Source organism: Bubalus kerabau, chromosome 6 (genome assembly GCF_029407905.1).
Source record: "Bubalus kerabau isolate K-KA32 ecotype Philippines breed swamp buffalo chromosome 6, PCC_UOA_SB_1v2, whole genome shotgun sequence".
Classification (NCBI taxonomy): domain Eukaryota; kingdom Metazoa; phylum Chordata; class Mammalia; order Artiodactyla; family Bovidae; genus Bubalus; species Bubalus kerabau.
The window spans coordinates 3,545,531-3,563,486 of record NC_073629.1 but is presented as its reverse complement, the minus strand read 5'-3'; the positions used below and the strand labels follow the sequence as shown (position 1 = coordinate 3,563,486).

Genomic DNA, 17,956 nt, shown 5'->3' with positions numbered 1-17,956 from the left:
AAAATTTAACCTGTATATTACTGTGGTAAAAGTTAAAAAAATGCGTTTGATATATAAGACAAATAGTCCTGCCTTAGCTCTGCTGCTACCTAGAGCAGTGGTCTAGGGCAGAGTTGTGTGCTGTGCCTCAGTTTCCTCATCTGTGAAATGGGCACCGAAATGGTACCTCTCAAAAGAGGTGAAATAACACATGCAGTAACAGTACAGAGATGCCACTGAAATGTTACCTGGTGTATAGTGAACAGCCAGTAAGTGTTAGCTCTTAGGGAGATGATGGTGACCATGGCAATGAGGGTATCTACCCCTGCAGCAAAGCTCATAACCCCAAATAAGTCCTTCCTCCACTCCATCCCATCTCCCCAGAGACAAGCACTTCCAAGTCCTTTGATTATTTCGCTGTTTGAAAAAATCACATTTTCACTGATATTTTCTGCTTTTCTCCCCTCTCAATATTAAGTGTGCTTTATTGACTTCCTCTTGTAGATGGTGAGGTTTTAGCTAACACTTAACCTTTCCCTGTGTCTTTTCTAACATAGTTAAGTATCATTTTGGTTAGAGCGACATTTAGAGTTTTGTATTACTATGATCATATAGACTTTGTTCATACTGCATTGTGGGATCATGTTTGAGAGTGTTGGGTGTTACCAGATTTTTCGAGTGCTCTGCTGAGTTGAAAAAAATGAGTAGGTTATTGTCAATTTGCTCTTATGAATTAAAGATTGTCATACGGTTGCTGGCTATTCAGAATTATTTTGTGACTTGCTTATTTTTCTCCTCAGCTGTTTAGTTTTACCTCGTTTGTTTGTATGACCATACTGGAATCTGAGAAAGAATTGGTAGAAGTTAAACTTTTAGAAGAAATGCTGGGCTTTAGATAGACTGGGAACTTGGAGCAGACATGGATGTCAGTGGGTCTGTCAGCTCTTGTTACTAGCTGCCTTAGCCTTAGGCTTCAGAAAATACAGTGGGTCTGCCTGTATTGTGCAAGTTGGGACTTGTACAATACAAGTTGGGACTGCCTAGGTGGATGTGGAATGAAATGAGCCCAGTGTGGGAAAAGACAGACAAGTAACACGATTATGAAAAGGAAATATGAATGATAGTGGGGAAAGCTGAGTCTTCAAAGGGCACTCCATAGAATGGCGAGGCAGATTCTCGTAGATGGAATGTCTGTGTTGATTTACCTCTACTTGGTACAGTATGCCCAGCGTAGGGGCAGGGGCGGAGGAAAAGGACAAAGCTGGAGTTGTGGTCTTGTGGATCTCAAGTGTTTACCAAAGAACCAGACAGAGGAGGTCAGGCAGTGTGGTGCCTCTGCTCTGAGAATCCCAGCTGGAGACAAAACATTCTCTTTGTATAGCACATGGTGAAATTGTGGGTTCTGGATCTAGGAGAGGAGTGGGGAAAAACCACAACCAAAGCAGAATTTTTCTCTGGAGTTGCAGTTAATGAAGCAGTCCTAAAGGGATCCTGGCCTCTGAGATGTAGAGGGGAAGGCGCAGGGCGATGGCGATGGTAAGGTGGAGAGAGGAGGAAGCCAGTGGTCTGGTACTAATTACTGTTTTATATAGAATGGTCAGATCCAGCGTTGAGAGAGAAACACGAGATTCATTTCTACTTTTCTCATCTTTAGCTCTAACCTTTTTGTGTTGGAGGTTGGTGACCAGTTTTGTTGGGTGATTGTAGTGAGGGTTTGTAAACATAGGAAAAGCTGGTTTTAGCTGGAAAAGCATGTCTCTTGGAGTGAGTAGCAGAGGGCTACACAGTAGGTGTGGGTTCACAGTAGTTCTTGCCCTTTTGTTCTTGGGGTGATGCCTTCCTCAACATTTTTCATCCAGCCTTTACCAGGTTTTTCTGAATAGTTACTGGTAAATCATAAGCGTCTGTAACTTGGTCGGTCATTTTTTATATCGTGGTGGTGGTGGTGATTTAGTTGTTAAGTTGCATCTGAGTCCTGGTGATCCCATGGAATTTGCCCACCACACTTCTCTGTCCATGGGATTTCCCAGGCAAGAATACTGGAGTGGATTGCTGTTTCCTTCCCCAGGGGATCTTCCCGACCCAAGGATTGAATCTCATCTGCATTGCAGGCAGATTTTTTTTTAAACGATTGAGCCACCAGGGAAGCCCTCTTCCATATCAAATAGGTATAATTACGAACACTCATTATTCAGAGAGATGGACTGGATTAACAGGTGAGAGGTGTGACTGCCATGACCCAGAAACAGTATGGAAAGCCAGGAAAAGAATCTGAGATTGCTCCATATCCCCAAACAGACACTTTCCTTGCTTAGGAATTTAGCCCTAAAAGTCCCTTCCAGGTCATGTAGTACCAAGTTGTTGGGAAGGTAAACCCAAGATTCTGTTCCCTCTGTGATGTGTCTCATTTTTGGAGCTGACCCAGCACACCTGTATCTGAGATTAAGTCATCCCGTCAGCCCCTGGGGGAAGCGTTGTGAGGATGGTTCTCTCTGGCTTATTTTTTTGTCTCCTGGCTTCATAAGCACACAGATTCTCAGGCTCTTTCCTTTGTCTTAATTTCCTTTTGAATGTTTGGACGGAAGCTTTTGTTTTGTGCCCCTGGTTTTTGTTTTCCTGGATCTGAGTGTGGTTTTCAGGGAAGACTTCAGTGCCCAAACTGGATACCTGGTACAGTCTGGCTTAAGTGGAACATTCTGAAAAGTCCTCTTAGAGGATGATGAGAATCAAACTCAAGCCGGTGCAGCTCTTGTGATTTTGAGTCAGAGATCTCTCAAATATCGAAGCGAGGTCTCCCTCTTGAAGACGTGTTCCCCAGGCTGTGCTCCTCCCAGGGCCCCTGGCGCTAGTTTCTTTTCTCTCAAGTGGCCCCTTCCGTTGTGTGAGTTACATGTCATGTGAATATCTGGGTCCCCGTCCTGAGTGTGGGAGCTCCAGGGACCACCAGAGAACTGACTGGTGTGAGGCCCTGTGGCTGTTCCGACTGGTGTAGCCATGTGTCCCTTCCCCCAGCCCCCACCCCGCCTCTTAAACTGTACCTTGCTAACTCAGCCTCCTTTCTCTTTTTTTTTTAAAGATGTGTTTTTTGAATCTTTATAGATTAAAAAAAAAAAAGAAATCTGTATTATGCTCTGTTGATGTTCTGATTTTTGTTCAGCTCTTCACCCTGAAGCAGCTCCCTGCATCCACAGCTCTTACTTCACCATATTTTTTTCTTTTCTTTTTTTTTTGGCTGTGCCATATCTTTTTGAGTCTATAAATAATACCTTACTTGCTTTATTTTAGCCTCCAAATTCTTTTCTTTATACTTAGATCCTCAGCACTTATTGGAGCCTCCTTTAGAAAGACATAGTTGAAAAGATTTTAACTGGGTTTGAAAAGTCATGTAAGTCTCTTCTGAAGGTATAATTAATAGTTTGCTAGGTCTTTATCTCTGGAATGATGTAGGGTCTAGCTAGCTCTCTTCAGGACCTGTTTCCACGAATCGTGGGCCTCAGCGTGTAAAGGTGAGCTCCAGTGAGTCAGGCTTTCTGAACTCATTCCATAGACGCCTGTTTCTAGTCCCTCTGAATCTCCATTTACTTGGCAGCAAAGATGACCTCCTATGAGGCACTTACACACAGCAGCAGATCATACTTCCTCGCATCTTGTTTCAGAACAGCTCACAGTTGAATGCCTCTCAGTCGACGCAGAATCCGCTGTGGTGGGAAGTAAAACTGTGCTCACATTTGGGCTCAGTCACTGCCCAGTCTTTGCATTTTCTGTCACAAGCGCCTTCTGTCCTGACTGGGACTCACATGACCTCTGTCAGCAGAATTGGCACACCCCAGGATTTCTGAAGATGTCTGAACACCTGTGGGGTGGTAGAACATGTGCTGTTTGAGACTTGCTTTGGGTGATGTGCTGGGGTCTGAGACTGGTGTGTGGAGGCAGGGACCCCCCACCCCCACCCAGCCCCCGCCCCATAATGTAGAACATGGAATGTGGTGAGAGCAGAGTGGGGCAGCCGGGGTGGGAGAGGGCATTGTGCAGCCTCCCAGAGCCAGCCTGGTTGGGAGAGGCTTGGAACTCTGCTTCCTGAGAAGATCCACAGAGCAGAGGTCAAAATGCTCTGAATCTGCAGTCTGCTCAGCCTCTGGTATGCTGTGGTGCAGGTTGACTGAATTCCCAGATGTTTGATTATCTCTATAAAGTGGAAAGGAATCTACTCTGACTATAGCATCCAGGAGCCAATGAAAATAAAATGTGAAATATGAAAATGTTTTTAAAACCCTAAAGAACTCTCCATGATAAAGCGATGGGTGTTTTTTAGTGTAGAGGGTATTATATGTTCTGTGTGCAAAGTCAATTCAGTTGTGTCCTACTGTTTGTGACTCTGTAGACTGTAGCCTGCCAGGCTCCTGATCCATGGCAAGAATACCGGAGTGGGTTGCCATGCCCTTCTCCAGTGGATCTTCCTGACCCAGGGACCAAACCGGTGTCTCATGTCTTCTGCCTTGGGAGGCGGATTTTTTTTTTTTCTCCCACCACTAGCACCACCTGGGAAGCCCCATTATGTGTTCTAAACAGTGTGTTAAATTGTCTGTAAAATAGGTACCCTGTCCTGCTTACAACAGATAATAAAACTAGGGCTCAGAAGCTTGCTCAGCTAGTAAATGGCATAGCTAGCGCTTGAATCTTGCCTTTGAAACCCGGTTTCTTCTAAGCTAATCAGGGTCCGTAAGAGGGGTGGGCAACTAGGAGTACTAGGTGCCATCTGATACTCTTTTTTCAGCCAACAATGTCTTGTGTCCCTAATACCTGGCATTTTAGGTGTTAGGTGAGTTTTGTTTGTTGTCTTTTTTCAATTTTTTTCCCCTGAGTAACTTGTAATGATCTTTAAAGGCATTGAGTTTAACAAAACTTTTCTTCTTTTTAACCATTCCACTCTTGGTTTAATTGCCCAGGTGGTGATTCAACTGTTAACCTTCCTAACTCTTCAGCTTTGGGCTCACCTAGGGATTTATTTTTCTAATTGAAGGATTATTGCTTTATAGAATTTTGTTTTCTGTCGGATATCAACATGAATCAGCCATGGGTATACAGAGCAGGAGGCAGGCTATGATACTGAGTGCCACCTGAGTCATCAGTTTATTCAGCCATTTGAGAGCCTATTGAGTCCCTTGTATCTGGCCAACAAAGATGAGTAAGGGAACAGGAGAAGACAGATAAAATGCAAGTGACGGCAGGCAGTGCAGTTTGGTAAGTGACATGGTATGGAGTGCACAGTACGTTGGAAACGTGCAGAGGGAGACGTCAATGCTGGCTGGGGAGTTGGAGAAGGCGGGGATGATGACTGAGCTGAAGTAGGAAAGATGAGCAAGAGTTTGCCAGATTGGAACGGTCGGGGGACACCTGCAGGGTGGTATTCCAGACACAACTGGAGGGCTGGGAACAGCAGTGTGTGCTCATGCCCGGTACGTGGCAGGAGCAGCCGGTCGGCGCCAGCTTGGCAGCTCTTTGTGCCAAGCGGAGGCGACTGAGTGATGTCCCATTGCCAGTGTACCCCACATGTCCTTTTCCTGCTGCTCTGGCTGTTGTCTGACTGTCCTTCTGTCTCCCTTTGCTTCCTCCTTTTTTAATCCCCCTCTCCCAGCCCTTTTCTTGGACTGTCAATGTCAGTCTCCCACATTAAAGGGTTACACCAGGGCTTCTCTGGTGACTCAGATGGTAAAGAATCCCTCCGCAATCCAGGAGACCCAGGTTTGATCCGTGGGTCAGGAAGATCCCCTGTTGAAGGGAAAGGCAACCCACTCCAGTATTCTTGCCTGGAGAATTCCATGGATAGAGGAGCCTGGCGGGCTACAGTCCGCGGGGTTACAAAGAGTCAGACACGACTGAGTGACTAACACACTAGACACCCTCTCAGCAGGCCAGCTCTGTCCCTGTGTGTGTGTGTCCCCTGGGGGATGGGGAGGGCGGTACGGGAGGAGTTCTGAGGGTCTTGGCCTCTAGAATCAGCACTCTGAGAAAGTGAGGAAGTTGAATGGTTGGAGGACAGACCATCGCAAAAAAATCTTAGGGTGGGCACGTGAGGTGTGTGCATGAGGCTGGTGTGGGGGCCACCAGCAGCATCATTGAGCTTTCTAGGCAGCATGCAGGATGCACCGAAGGATGAAAAGCTGCCGTTCACTATTATCCTGAGATGGGAGGTTCTGGTCCTCTGTTTTAGGGGAGGGAGTGGAGACTCAGCGAGGTTAAGCAGCCTGCCCGAAGTTGCTCAGCCAGTACGGGGTGGACCCAGGGCTTCGCTCGTGGGTCTGTACACCTCTCCCACACGGCCTGTGCCTCTCGCAGGTGTCGGTGGGCCTGGCAGTGCGGCCCTGGGTGTCGTGCAGAAGGCAGCTGCGGTTCCTCAGTCTCCCCCCTTGGCGGCCTTGCCTACGTTAGCTGGTTTTTGCTGCCAGATGAACGAGCCAGCAGCAGCTGCTCTGATAGGCCTGGGAACTTGTCCCTGGAGGGAAAGGCCGAGCCCAGGAAGGTTACACCAGGCCTCGAAGCAGAAGTGTCTGGACGCATCACAGAATCTGCTGAACTAACAGTGCCCATTGCAAATCCCGTTCTACAAGCTCACAGAGATGCTGGCGCTAACTCCCTGCCTTTTGGTTTGAACGCTGAGAAAGAGCAGGCAGTTCACGGGGTTGTGACATTCATGACACAGTGACTGGAGGACTGTAATGAAATCCATATGAATCTCTATATACAAGCCTCCCCCTGCATTTCAGACCCAAGTCGTACCTGTTAGCAGGATCAACTGGAGTGAAGGAGAAAGTCCTTTTCCAAACTCAAATCTGGGGGGAAGGTCCCTCACCCTCTCTTGTGAACACTGCCTTCCCTGCCCGCCTTGCCCTGCCTTTGACTGTAGCTCTCCCCTCCCCCTCCCCCAGCCTCCATGTAGGTTGCTGTGTGGGGCCAGGGCTGTCTGGATTCGTCACTCCCAGGTTTGGGTCAGCTCACATCACCATCACATCAGCAGTAGGAAAACCTCACCAGTACCACGGGAGCACTGGACTTTGATCTGAAGCCTTTCTGTACCTTAACTCCAGGTTTGCCTGCTGTGCTCACAGGATTGAGATGTTTGCCCTGGGCCACTGTCTGCTGTGTTAACCACCTGCCTTTCAGGATCCACTTCTTAGTCGTTCTTTCCCCCGCCTTTGTCCCCCTCCTTCCTGAAGTTGTTAAGGCTGTGGCACCATGACCATTGAGCTGTCTTTTGCTCTGTTAAAGTTTTCTCAGTGTTATTAAAAGGAGGACTATGACCACAGGTCTCTAGCTCTCCTCCCTACAATTACACATGATGTTTATGTAGAGTAAATTCTTAATCTTATCTAAAATCGAATCTTATCCAATATCCCTTGTTAATATCCTTGGGATTGTGATGATAAGCTCTACATGATTTTCCATAAATGCCCCATACTTTACCAGGCAGAGTAAGTGCTTAAAACTCCTTTTGTTTTTAAAAAAAGAAAGGAACTTGTCAAATATAGTTTGTGTCTTATCACCAGTAAAATGAATTAGCTCTGGTTTATTGAATGCTTATACATTCCTATAAGGTAGGTGTCTCCTACCTGGCCATCTTGTGGATGAAGAAACTGAGGCTAAAGAAAGTGAGTACTTTTGCTCAAGGTCAGCCATCCACATCTGGATTCAAACTCAGATCTGCAAGCAAGCCTATTTTGTCCTCACTGTGCTCTTCTGCCTCCAAGGAAATATATCCCAATTTCCTGAAGCACTTTTAAATTTCAGTAAATTATATTATCATTTTCATTAAACTGATTGATTATTGAATGGCCCTCAAGAGAGAGGAGTTCTGATAGAGACCCTTCTCATTTTTTTTATTCTTTAATGTTCCCCCTTGAAAGCTCTTGCTTATAGAAGAGGAAGCCATAAAGTCCTCTTGTCAGCCTCGGTGGAAATCCTTACTAGGTACTGGGGTGTGTGCTATTCTTGGTCTCTTTATTCATATGCGTAGGCTCTCACTCTGTCTTCCCTTCCTACTGAGTGATCTCTGACGGTATAATCCTCAGACGTTCGTCCTGTCACCTGTCTCTGTAGTGTCTCTTCTCCCTGCTTCAAGCTTGAGATTGCCCGTGCTAAGGCAGCCAGGGCCAGGAGGGCTGCGTCCGCATCGACGGCCCCTATAGGGCCGAGACTTCCCTGCTGGTCAGTGACTAAGACTCTGTGCTCTCAGTGCGGGGGGACCATGTTCGATCCCTGGTCAGGAGACTAGACCCCCTGTGCCCCAACTAAAGATCTCATGTGCCATAGGGAAGACTGAAGATTAGCGTGCTGCAACTGTGAGCAGGTGCAGCTGAGTGAACGTAGGCCTCTAGTCTGGCCGCATCACCGCTGCTCAGGGAGTGGTGCCTTGTCATGCCTAGTAGGAGGAGTAAAAACCCCAGCATCCCCCTCCCCCAAACCTCGAGGTTGGCACATTTCAGAGAAACCCAGGTAAGTACCAACACTTTGGGAAAACTTAATTTTAGGGGAAAAAATCCCCAGCACCCTTTGTTTGCATCAGGAGCAGTTCGTGAATGGAGCTGCCGCAGTCCCAGACTTGTGTCAGCTGTTTTTATTTAACTACTTTAATAGTACACTCAGCTGGCTGGGGCTCCTGGCACCGACTCTGCCCACCTCGGACTTGAGAGCCACCAGATGGGGTCGAGTTTCAGGTCATGGGCCGAGTCATTGCCAGTGGCCTTGACAAGGCACTTACAGGCTTAAGTGAGAGTAAAATAGTGCCACACAGAGGCACTCAGCAATTGTTACTATCCCTTTAAACTGAAATCTGGAAGGGAAGCTTCTCAGTTTTGTGGGTAAAAAGAAAGAGTAAATAACTATAATTGAGGATTTCCCTGTGTAGAAAAAGCAAGAGTTTTATCTAAATCCGGGACCTTGCTAGGCATGTGGCTACTTAGAGATAATTTTACTGTCTGGTTCTCAGCTGCCCTCAGCCAGATCTGGAACTTGGGAAACATGTAATTATGTGTGAGTCTTTGGGCCCCGAGGCAAGAACTGCGTGGCCGTTGGGACCTCCATCTAGAGTGTGCTCCCTCCTGTGCTAGAGATGTGCTTTGCAGATTGACCCTGAGAGGGGTTTATGCACTTGAGGGCTCATCTCTGGGGACACACAGAAAGCTAGTGAGGCAGAGAGGTTTGGAGTAGGGACCTCTGGAGACATATGGCCAGACTGAGTATTGGAGAACCAGTCACGTTGGCCCTTTGCTGTGATGAGAGGCATGAAGAGCAAAGCCCCAGAAGCATGGGTCTGTGCCCTCAGGCGCCAGCAGGCGCTCAGCTGCGCTGGCGTTCTTCACTCAAGTTTAGAATTGCAGCAGCAGTGCTTTTTCTTATTTGTAGGCCGATCATCAGTTGGGTTAAATGACAATAGAAACTATACTGGGAACGCAGTCCTCACTTATTTATATGGAAAAATGTGTTTTACTTTTGCACAGCCAGTGAACTTTTTGGTGGCAGAGTGTGTGTGTGTGTGTGTGTAAGTTTGGGGATTGCTTGTAGGGTATTTTGTAAAGAAGGAAACCAGAAAGCCAGGACCTTTTGTGGGTTAAAGGGAAGTCATTGGAACCAGATGCTAAAAAAGCATGCTTGAAATTAGTTTTGGATTCAATTGTAGTATGGTTGAGCCTGAATGACTTCCAACAGAGTGTTTAGAAATTCAGAGTATTAGTAGTAGGATCATAGAGATCATCTTATGCTTCCTAATTGCTGGTTTGCAAACCGGTTTGGTCTGTAATAAAGACTAAATTCTGAGTGTCTGTAGAAAGCTTATACGGTGTACATCAGCTACATTATGTATTTGTGAAATACAGCAATCACCTTACATTGTATTATAAAAAATGGTGTCTTTTATTTTTTAATAGTTCCTCCATTATTTTTCCAACAACCAGGTAAGTGACCCCTCATTTCTGGGTCCTGGATCTGCCTCCTGTTTTTGTGCATTCTTTGGCTTTTTTGAAGGTCAGATTCAGGGTGCCAAATGAGAATAGGAAACCATAGGATTTTTTCCATCTCTACCTGTCCTAGTGATAATGGACTGTAAACCTTACCAGAGTGTACAACTTTTCCTTTTAGCAATCTTTCCAAAATAAATAGACTGATTTTTAAAAGTAACATTTCAAAAACAAATGTCATTTTATGTTTATGGGTTCTGCTTGAACTTTATCATTTAATGTATAAAAATAAGTAAAATTGTATAAGGAAGAAGAAAAGTGTTTTGTATTTGCTTCATCCACCCCTAACCATTGTTTAAACTATTAAATTTCTTTCTGAATTTAATATATATATCCATGGAACTTATTTTGGTTTTGGACAAAATTGAGAAAAACAAAGCTGTTTAAAACTTAACATATCCTGAGAATTTTCCCATATTACCAAATTTATTTTTTGCAGACATGGCTTGGTACCTGTATTATATTGTATGTGCAGTTTTCCAGGATTTATTTAATAAACCCACCCCCCTCATTGTTGACTAAGTAGGTTGTCATCAACTTTTTTGCAGTGATGAACATCTTTATAAGTTTTGCATTCCACTTTGATTATTTCCTTAGGGTAAATTCCTTCAGGTTGAATTACAGGTTAAAAGGATGAACGTTTTTCATATCTTGGCAAACCGGGAGCGGGGTCCTTAGTGCTTGCTGTTGGTGCCACTGAGAGTAGTTTCTCAAGACAGCTGGGTCCCAGATGCAGTGTTGCTGGGACAGCAATGTAGTAAGCTTTCCCGGGCAGGCATGGTGAGCGCCTCAGAAGAAAGAGCTAGAAAAAAAACTCTTGTTTCTAGCATTTTTTTGCTCTTGCATTTTTTGGGGGATGGGGTGGGATAAGTTCTTTCTTGAAAACAACCCTAATTTATATATTCCTTATTTTTTCATGTGAAAAGAGAGACCTATATTGTTTTATTTACTTGTTATACATACATGCATCTATTCTTTTTCAAATTCCTTCTCCATTAGGTTGTTATAGAATATTGAGCAGAGTTTCCTGATTAACAGTAGGTCCTTGCTTGTTAGCCATTCTAAATATAGCAGGATTATCATATTAAGTGGAGTAAGTCAGACAAAGAAAGACATATGATATCACTTATATACAGAATCAAAAAAAATGATACAAATGAATTCATAACCAAAGACCCTGTGAAAGAACTTGGAAAAGCAAGTGGGTGGTTAACTCGGGTACCAGCAGCCATGAAAACTAATTATAGAGCACTCATCTCATCAGACTTACTTCCACCAGTGGTGGCAGGACTCAGTGCCAAGATTTTTGCTTTTATATAGGTCTGAGACCAAGCCTGCTGCTTCCCACCTCCTTAGCAGAAAGATCTATCCTTTTTCAGTAATCCGGGCTTTCTTCATAGGACTTGGTGTGTGGCTGGAAGCTGAGGACCGGTTGCAGAAAACTGGTTAGCTAGTATGGGGAGTAGGGAGAGGGAAAAAAGGAGGAGGAGGGGGGAAGGGCACTTTCTAGGCGCAATCTTTCAAATCTTCCCGGAAGAGGACATTAACTCTGCAAGATTGGAATATATGCTGTGTTTTTAGGATGTACTGGGAATTAAGTGGGCTTCCCAAGTGGCGCTAGTGGTAAAGAACCCACCTGCCAATGCAAGAGACATAAGAGACAGGGGTTTGATCGCTGGGTCTGGGAGATCCCCTGGAGGAGGCATGGCCACCCACTCCAGTATTCTTGCCTGGAGAATCCCATGGTCAGAGGAACCTGGCGGACTGTGGTCCATAGGGTCGCAAAGAGGCAGACACTGAAGCGACTTAGCATGCATGCAAGAGCTTGGCTTTAAGTTGATAAATAGCAATGCAAGCTGTTGATTTTTATTTTTTGTTAAATATTTGTTGGTGAGAGAATTGATGTCTGTAACTGAGAAAAGGGTGACGTGATATGGTGTGTGTGTGTGTGTGTGTGTGTTCCGCTTCAAGGTTTCAGGGGCTCTCTTTCAGTACTCTGAACCTGGAAAACATCCTGGTTTTAGGCTCTACTTGAGAAATGTGACTTCGACTCAGTATACTTTTATTGAGGGCTTGGCACTGGGATAGGTGTATAAAGATGAATGAGCTCAGACCCTTGCCCATAATTTATGTAGTTTGGTGATAAGAGATTAGTAATATAAGTAGATAAGTTTTATTGTGGTAAAATATACGTAACATAATATTTGCATTTTGAAGCATTTTAAAGTGAACAGTTCTGTGGCATTAAATACATTCACATTGTTGTTCACCCATTACTGCCATTCATCTCCAGAACTTTTTCACCTTCTCCAGCTTAAAACTCTGTACCTGTTTAACAATAACTCCTCATTTCCCTTTACCTCCAGCCCATGGAGACCACTACCACTCTAAGTATGTCGTAAGTGAATCGTATGGTATTTGTCCTTGTGATTGGTTTGTTTCATTTGGCTTAATTCCTCCAGGAATTAAGGTTCATCCATGTTGTAGCATGTGTCATAATTTCCTCCCTTCTTAAGGGTAAACAGATACTCCATTGTGTAGTAATATAGCATCACATTTTGTTTATCTGTTCATCCATCGATAGATACTTTGATTGCTTCCTCTTTTTGGCTATTGTGAATAGTGCTGCTTTGAACATGAATGTACAAATAGCTGTTCCTTGCTTTCAGTTCTTCTGGGTATATATTTAGACCTGGAATGCTGGATCTTCTGGCAATTCTGTGTTTAGTTTTTTGAGAAATTACTGTGCTGTCTTCCACAGTGGTTGCACTGTTTTGCAGTCCTTTACTACAATTTACAGCAGTGCTCAGGGCTCCAGTGCCTCCACATCCTTGTCAACACTTGTTATTTTCTTCTGCTAATAGCCTTCCTAATGGGTGTGAAGAGGTATCATTCCCTAATGATTAGTCATGTTGAGCATCTTTTCATGCGCTTATTGGGCACTCATATAGTCTTAGGAGAAGTGTCTGTTGGATTCTTGATCTTTTTTTTATGAAATTTTTTTATTGCTATCTCACTCCCCCCCCCCCCCCTCCAGTTTTATTTGTTTGTTTATTATTTGGCTGAGCTGGATCTTCGGTGCTGTGTGCGAACTTTCTCTAACTGCGGTGAGCAGGGGCTGTTCTTCATGTTGATGCGCAGGATTCTCCCTGAGGTGGCTGCTCTTGTTACGGCCTTGGACCCTAGAGCGTGTGAGCTTCCGTCATTGTGGAACTTGGGCATGTGGCTTCTTCCTGGACCAGGTTGAACCCATGTCCCTTGAATTGGCAGGTGGATTCTTAAACCACTGGCCCACTAGGAAAGTGCTTGATCATTTTTTAATCGGTTTTTGTTGTTGTTGTAAGAGTTCTTAGTGTATTCCGGGTACCAATCTCTAATCAGATATGTGATTTGCAAATATTTTCTCTCATTTCTTAGGCTGCCTTTTTACTCTGTTGATAGTGTCCTTTGATGCTCAAAAGGTTTTACTTTCGATGAAGTCCATCTTATTTTTTTTCTCTTGCTGCTTGTGGTTTTGATATCATGTCCAAAAAAGTCTTTGCCGAATCCAGTGTCAGGATGCTTTCCTCCTTTGTTTTCTTGAAAGAGTTTGGGATTTGTCGTATCAAATCTTAGGTTTAGGCCTTGGGTCCATTTAGAGTTAATTTTGGTATATTGTATAAGGTAGGATTATACATCTTCCTTTTAATACAGTTAGTTGAAAGATAATTTTATCATAGGAAAGAAGATGCTTAGCTGCAACTCACAGGAGTCACTGAGTCACGGTCTCTGGCAAGAAGGTTCTGTTTGAATGATTTGGGAGGAAGCGATTCAAGCCTCTCACTGCATTTTGGTGAGGGAGCACACTCCAGGAGGCTTCCCTGAGGGAACTTCTGTGCACTGTTTCCTGGGTATCTGCAGGAGCTATTTCAGTTGAGAAAGGGGGAAAGAGAAGGAGATTATCATCACTAATTATCAGAGAAATGCAAATCAAAACTACAATGAGGTATCACTTCACACCAGTCAGAATGACAATAATCAAAAAAATCTACAGACAGTAAATCCTAGAGAGGATGTAGAGAAAAGGGAACGCTCATGCACTGTTGGTGGGAATTAAATTGATACAGCCACTATGAAGAACAGTATAGACATTCCTTAAAAACTAGGAATGAAGCTACCATATGACCCAGCAATTCCACTACTGGGCATATACTTTGAGAAAACCATAATTGAAAAAACATATGTAAAGCCACTCCAGTGTTCTTGCCTGAAAAATCCATGGGCAGAGCAGACTCGTGGGCTACAGTCCATGGGGTCGCAAAGAGTCAGACACCACTGAGCAACTGAGCACACATGCATGCACCCCAGTGTTCACAGGGGCACTGTTTCCAAGAGCTAGGACCTGGGAGCAACCTAGACGTCCATTGGCAGACGGACGGGCAAGAAAGATGTGGGGCTTAATAACAGTGGTCAGTTCTAGTGAGGTGGATGAACCTAGAGCCTGTTATACAGAGTAATGTAAGTCAGAAAGAAAAATAAATATGTATCAACACATATATATAGAATCTAGAAAAATAGTATTGATGAACCTATTGCAGGGATGAAACAAGGATGCAAATGGAGAGAATGGACTTGTGGACACAGTGTGGGAGGGAGAGAGTGGGGTGACTAGAGAAAGTGACATCGACATAGATACACTATCACGTGTAAAGTGGAGTGCTCGTGAGACGTTGCTGTATAACACAGGGAGCCCAGCCTGGCTATCTGTGATGACCTAGATGGGTGGGACAGGGGAAGGGGAGCGCGGCTCAAGAGGGAGGGGATATATACCAGTTCAGTTCAGTCCCTCAGTTGTGTCCAACTCTTTGCGACCCCATGGACTGCAACACGCCAGGCCTCCCTGTCCATCACCAACTCCCGGAGCCTACTCAGACTCATGTCTGTTGCGTCGGTGATGCCATCCAACCATCTCATCCTCTGTCATCCCCTTCTCCCGCCTTCAGTCTTTCCCAGCATCAGGATCTTTTCCAATGTGTCGGTTCTTCACATCAGGTGAAAAAATATTGGAGTTTCAGCTTCAGCATCAGTCCTTCCAATGAATATTCAGAACTGATTTCCTTTAGGATGGACTGGTTGGATTTCCTTGCAGTCCAAGGGACTCTCAAGAGTCTTCTCCAACACCACAGTTCAAAAGCATCAATTCTTCGGCGCTCAGCTTTCTTTATAGTCCAACTCTCACATCCATATACGACTACTGGAAAAGCCATCACTTTGACTAGATGGACCTTTGTTGCCAAAGTAATGTCTCTGCTTTTTAATATGATGTCTAGATTGGTCATAGCTTTTGTAGTAAGGAGCAAGCATCTTTTAATTTCATGGCTGCAGTCACCATCTGCAGTGATTTTGGAGCCCAAAAACATAAAGTCTGTCCCTGTTTCCATTGTTTCCCCATCTATTTGCCATGAAATGATGGGACTGGATGCCATAATTTTAGTTTTCTGAATGTTGAGTTTTAAGCTAACTTTTTCACTTTCCTTTCTTCACTGTCATCAAGAGATTCTAGTTCTTTGCTTTCTGCCATAAGGGTGGTGTCATCTGCACATCTGAGGTTATTGATATTTCTCCCAGCAGTCCTGATTCTAGCTTGTGCTTCATCCAGCTTGGCATTTCGCATGATGTACTGTGCACATAAGTTAAATAAGCAGGGTGACAATATACAGCCTTGACGTACTCCTTTTCCTATTTGGAACCAGTCTGTTGTTTCATGTCCAGTTCTAACTGTTGTTTCTTGACTTGCATACAGATTTCTCAGGAGGCCACTAAGGTACTCTGGTATTCTCACCTCTTTCAGAATTTTCCAGTTTATTGTGATCCACACAGTCAAAGGCTTTGGCATAGTCAATAAAGCGGAAATAGATGGTTTTCTGGAACTCTCTTGCTTTTTCGATGATCCAGCAGATGTTGGCAATTTGGTCTCTGGTTCCTCTGCCTTTTCTAAAACCAGCTGGAACATCTGGAAGTTCACGATTCACATATTGTTGAAGCCTGGCTTGGAGAATTTTGAACATTACTTTGCTAGCATGTGAGATGAGTGCAATTGTGCAATAGTTTGAGCATTCTTTGGCATTGCCTTTCTTTCGGATTGGAATGAAAACTGATCTTTTCCAGTCCTGTGGCCACTGCTGAGTTTTCCAAATTTGCTGGCATATTGAGTGCAGCACTTTTCACAGCGTCATCTTTTAGGATTTGAAATAGCTCAACTGGAATTCCATCACCTCCTCTAGCTTTGTAGTGATCACTTTGTGGTGAGTGATCACACCATCGTGATTATCTGGGTCATGAAGATCTTTTTCATATAGTTCTTCTGTGTATTCTTGCCACCTCTTCTTAATATCTTCTGCTTCTGTTAGGTCCATACCATTTCTGTTCTTTATTGTGCTCATCTTTGCATGAAATGTTCCCTTGGTATCTCTAATTTTCTTGAAGAGATCTCTAGTCTTTCCCATTCTATTGTTTTCCTCTATTTCTTTGCATTGATCACTGAGGAAGGCTTTCTTTTCTCTCCTCGCTATTCTTTGGAACTCTGTATTCAAATCTTTCCTTTTGTCCTTTGCCTTTCGCTTATTTTCTTTTCTCAGCTATGTGTAAGGCCTCGTCAGACAACCATTTTGCCTTTTTGTGTGTGTGTGTATATATATATATATATATATATATAAAATTATGACTGATTTACATTGTTGTATGGCAGAAACCAACACAATATTATAAAGCAATTTTCTCCCAATTTAAGTAAATTAAAAAAAATAACTTGAGAATACATGATATTTAATGTGCTTCTTAATCTGTATTTTTAGTTATATATGTGTTCTTTATAGGAGGTTTGTTTGGCCTGAAATTGCCCATTAGTTTGTGGAGGGGTTTTTTGTGAGGATGTGTGTACTTACATTAGCTGTTTGACCCAGTAGAGAAGAAACAGGATTTCACACTTTTAATGGAATACCCTGTGTGAGGTGGGAAGACATACCTTGTGTTTGAAAGAAAGGTCACTTTACACATGGCCTTGATCTCTGATGGACTCTAAACCTGCTGCAGATTTTTGCCCTAGAAGTTGTGCCACAGCTCAAGTCTGATCTCACCATGTGTGCAGCTGTGGGCCAGAGGGTTGAAAACAGATCTTCTGTGTCTTTCAGGATGAATTCCAGAGGGACACAGCTGCAGGTTTTCTGTAGCTCTTTGTATGTGCACAGGAAGTTCCTTACAACCCACTTGGTTAGATCTCATTTCCTTTCCGTTGTTGCCCTGGGTGTGCCCTGGGTGTCTGGCCTGCAGCTTCAGGGTTCAGAGAGCCGCTGGACTGGTGCCCTCTTGTGGCCCTCCTTTGAGCTGGTTCCAATTTGGGAGTTGAAGAGAAAGAAAGGATACCTGAGAAGAAGAAAATTTGGGAGAGTTTACTATACATTTCTGCATGAGAACATCTTCCTGACCCAGGGATAGAAGTGGTGTCTTGGGCGTCTCCTGCATTGCAGACAGATTCTTTACCACTGAGCCACCTGGGAATCCCCACAGATGCAACTTTTTAAAGTAGAACATGATAAAAGTTTTTAGAAAGCTAGTCAATTTAACTATACAAATAAAAATTTTCTTTAGGAAACATCACTTTTTTTTAAAGGAAAAAGGCAGTTCACTGGAAAGGATATTTGTGATACAAATGAGAAATGAGTCCATTTTCTTAATAGAAGTCAAGAGCTTTTCAATGAGAAAAGACCAGCAACTTGACAGAGAGTGAGGATAAGATATCAACAGACAGGTTTCAGAAAAAGAAAAACAGAAGGCTTATGATGCTTTGTCTCATATAAAATAGAAATGTAAATTAAATAGGTAGAGAGGGGGTCACTAAGAGTCAGACACAACTGAGCGACTTCATTTTCACTTTTCCTTTCATGCACTGGAGAAGGAAATGGCAACCCACTCCAGTGTTCTTGCCTGGA

At 43.9% G+C, this 17,956-nt stretch overlaps 1 protein-coding gene across 3 annotated transcripts in view; it reads left to right on the top strand.

The window, feature by feature from the left end:
- UCK2 (uridine-cytidine kinase 2) overlaps nt 1–17,956 on the top strand; it is a 66,890-nt gene that overhangs the window by 15,661 nt on the left and 33,273 nt on the right. The window contains exon 1 of one of the 3 annotated variants that reach the window (XM_055587202.1): nt 8,377–8,469. The exons of the other annotated variants lie outside the window; for them this stretch is intronic. Within the exon in view, the coding sequence (XP_055443177.1) occupies nt 8,392–8,469 (78 nt within the window). The 5' untranslated portion in view covers nt 8,377–8,391. Of the gene's footprint in view, nt 1–8,376; nt 8,470–17,956 lie in introns of those variants that run through there. 3 annotated transcript variants of the gene reach the window in all.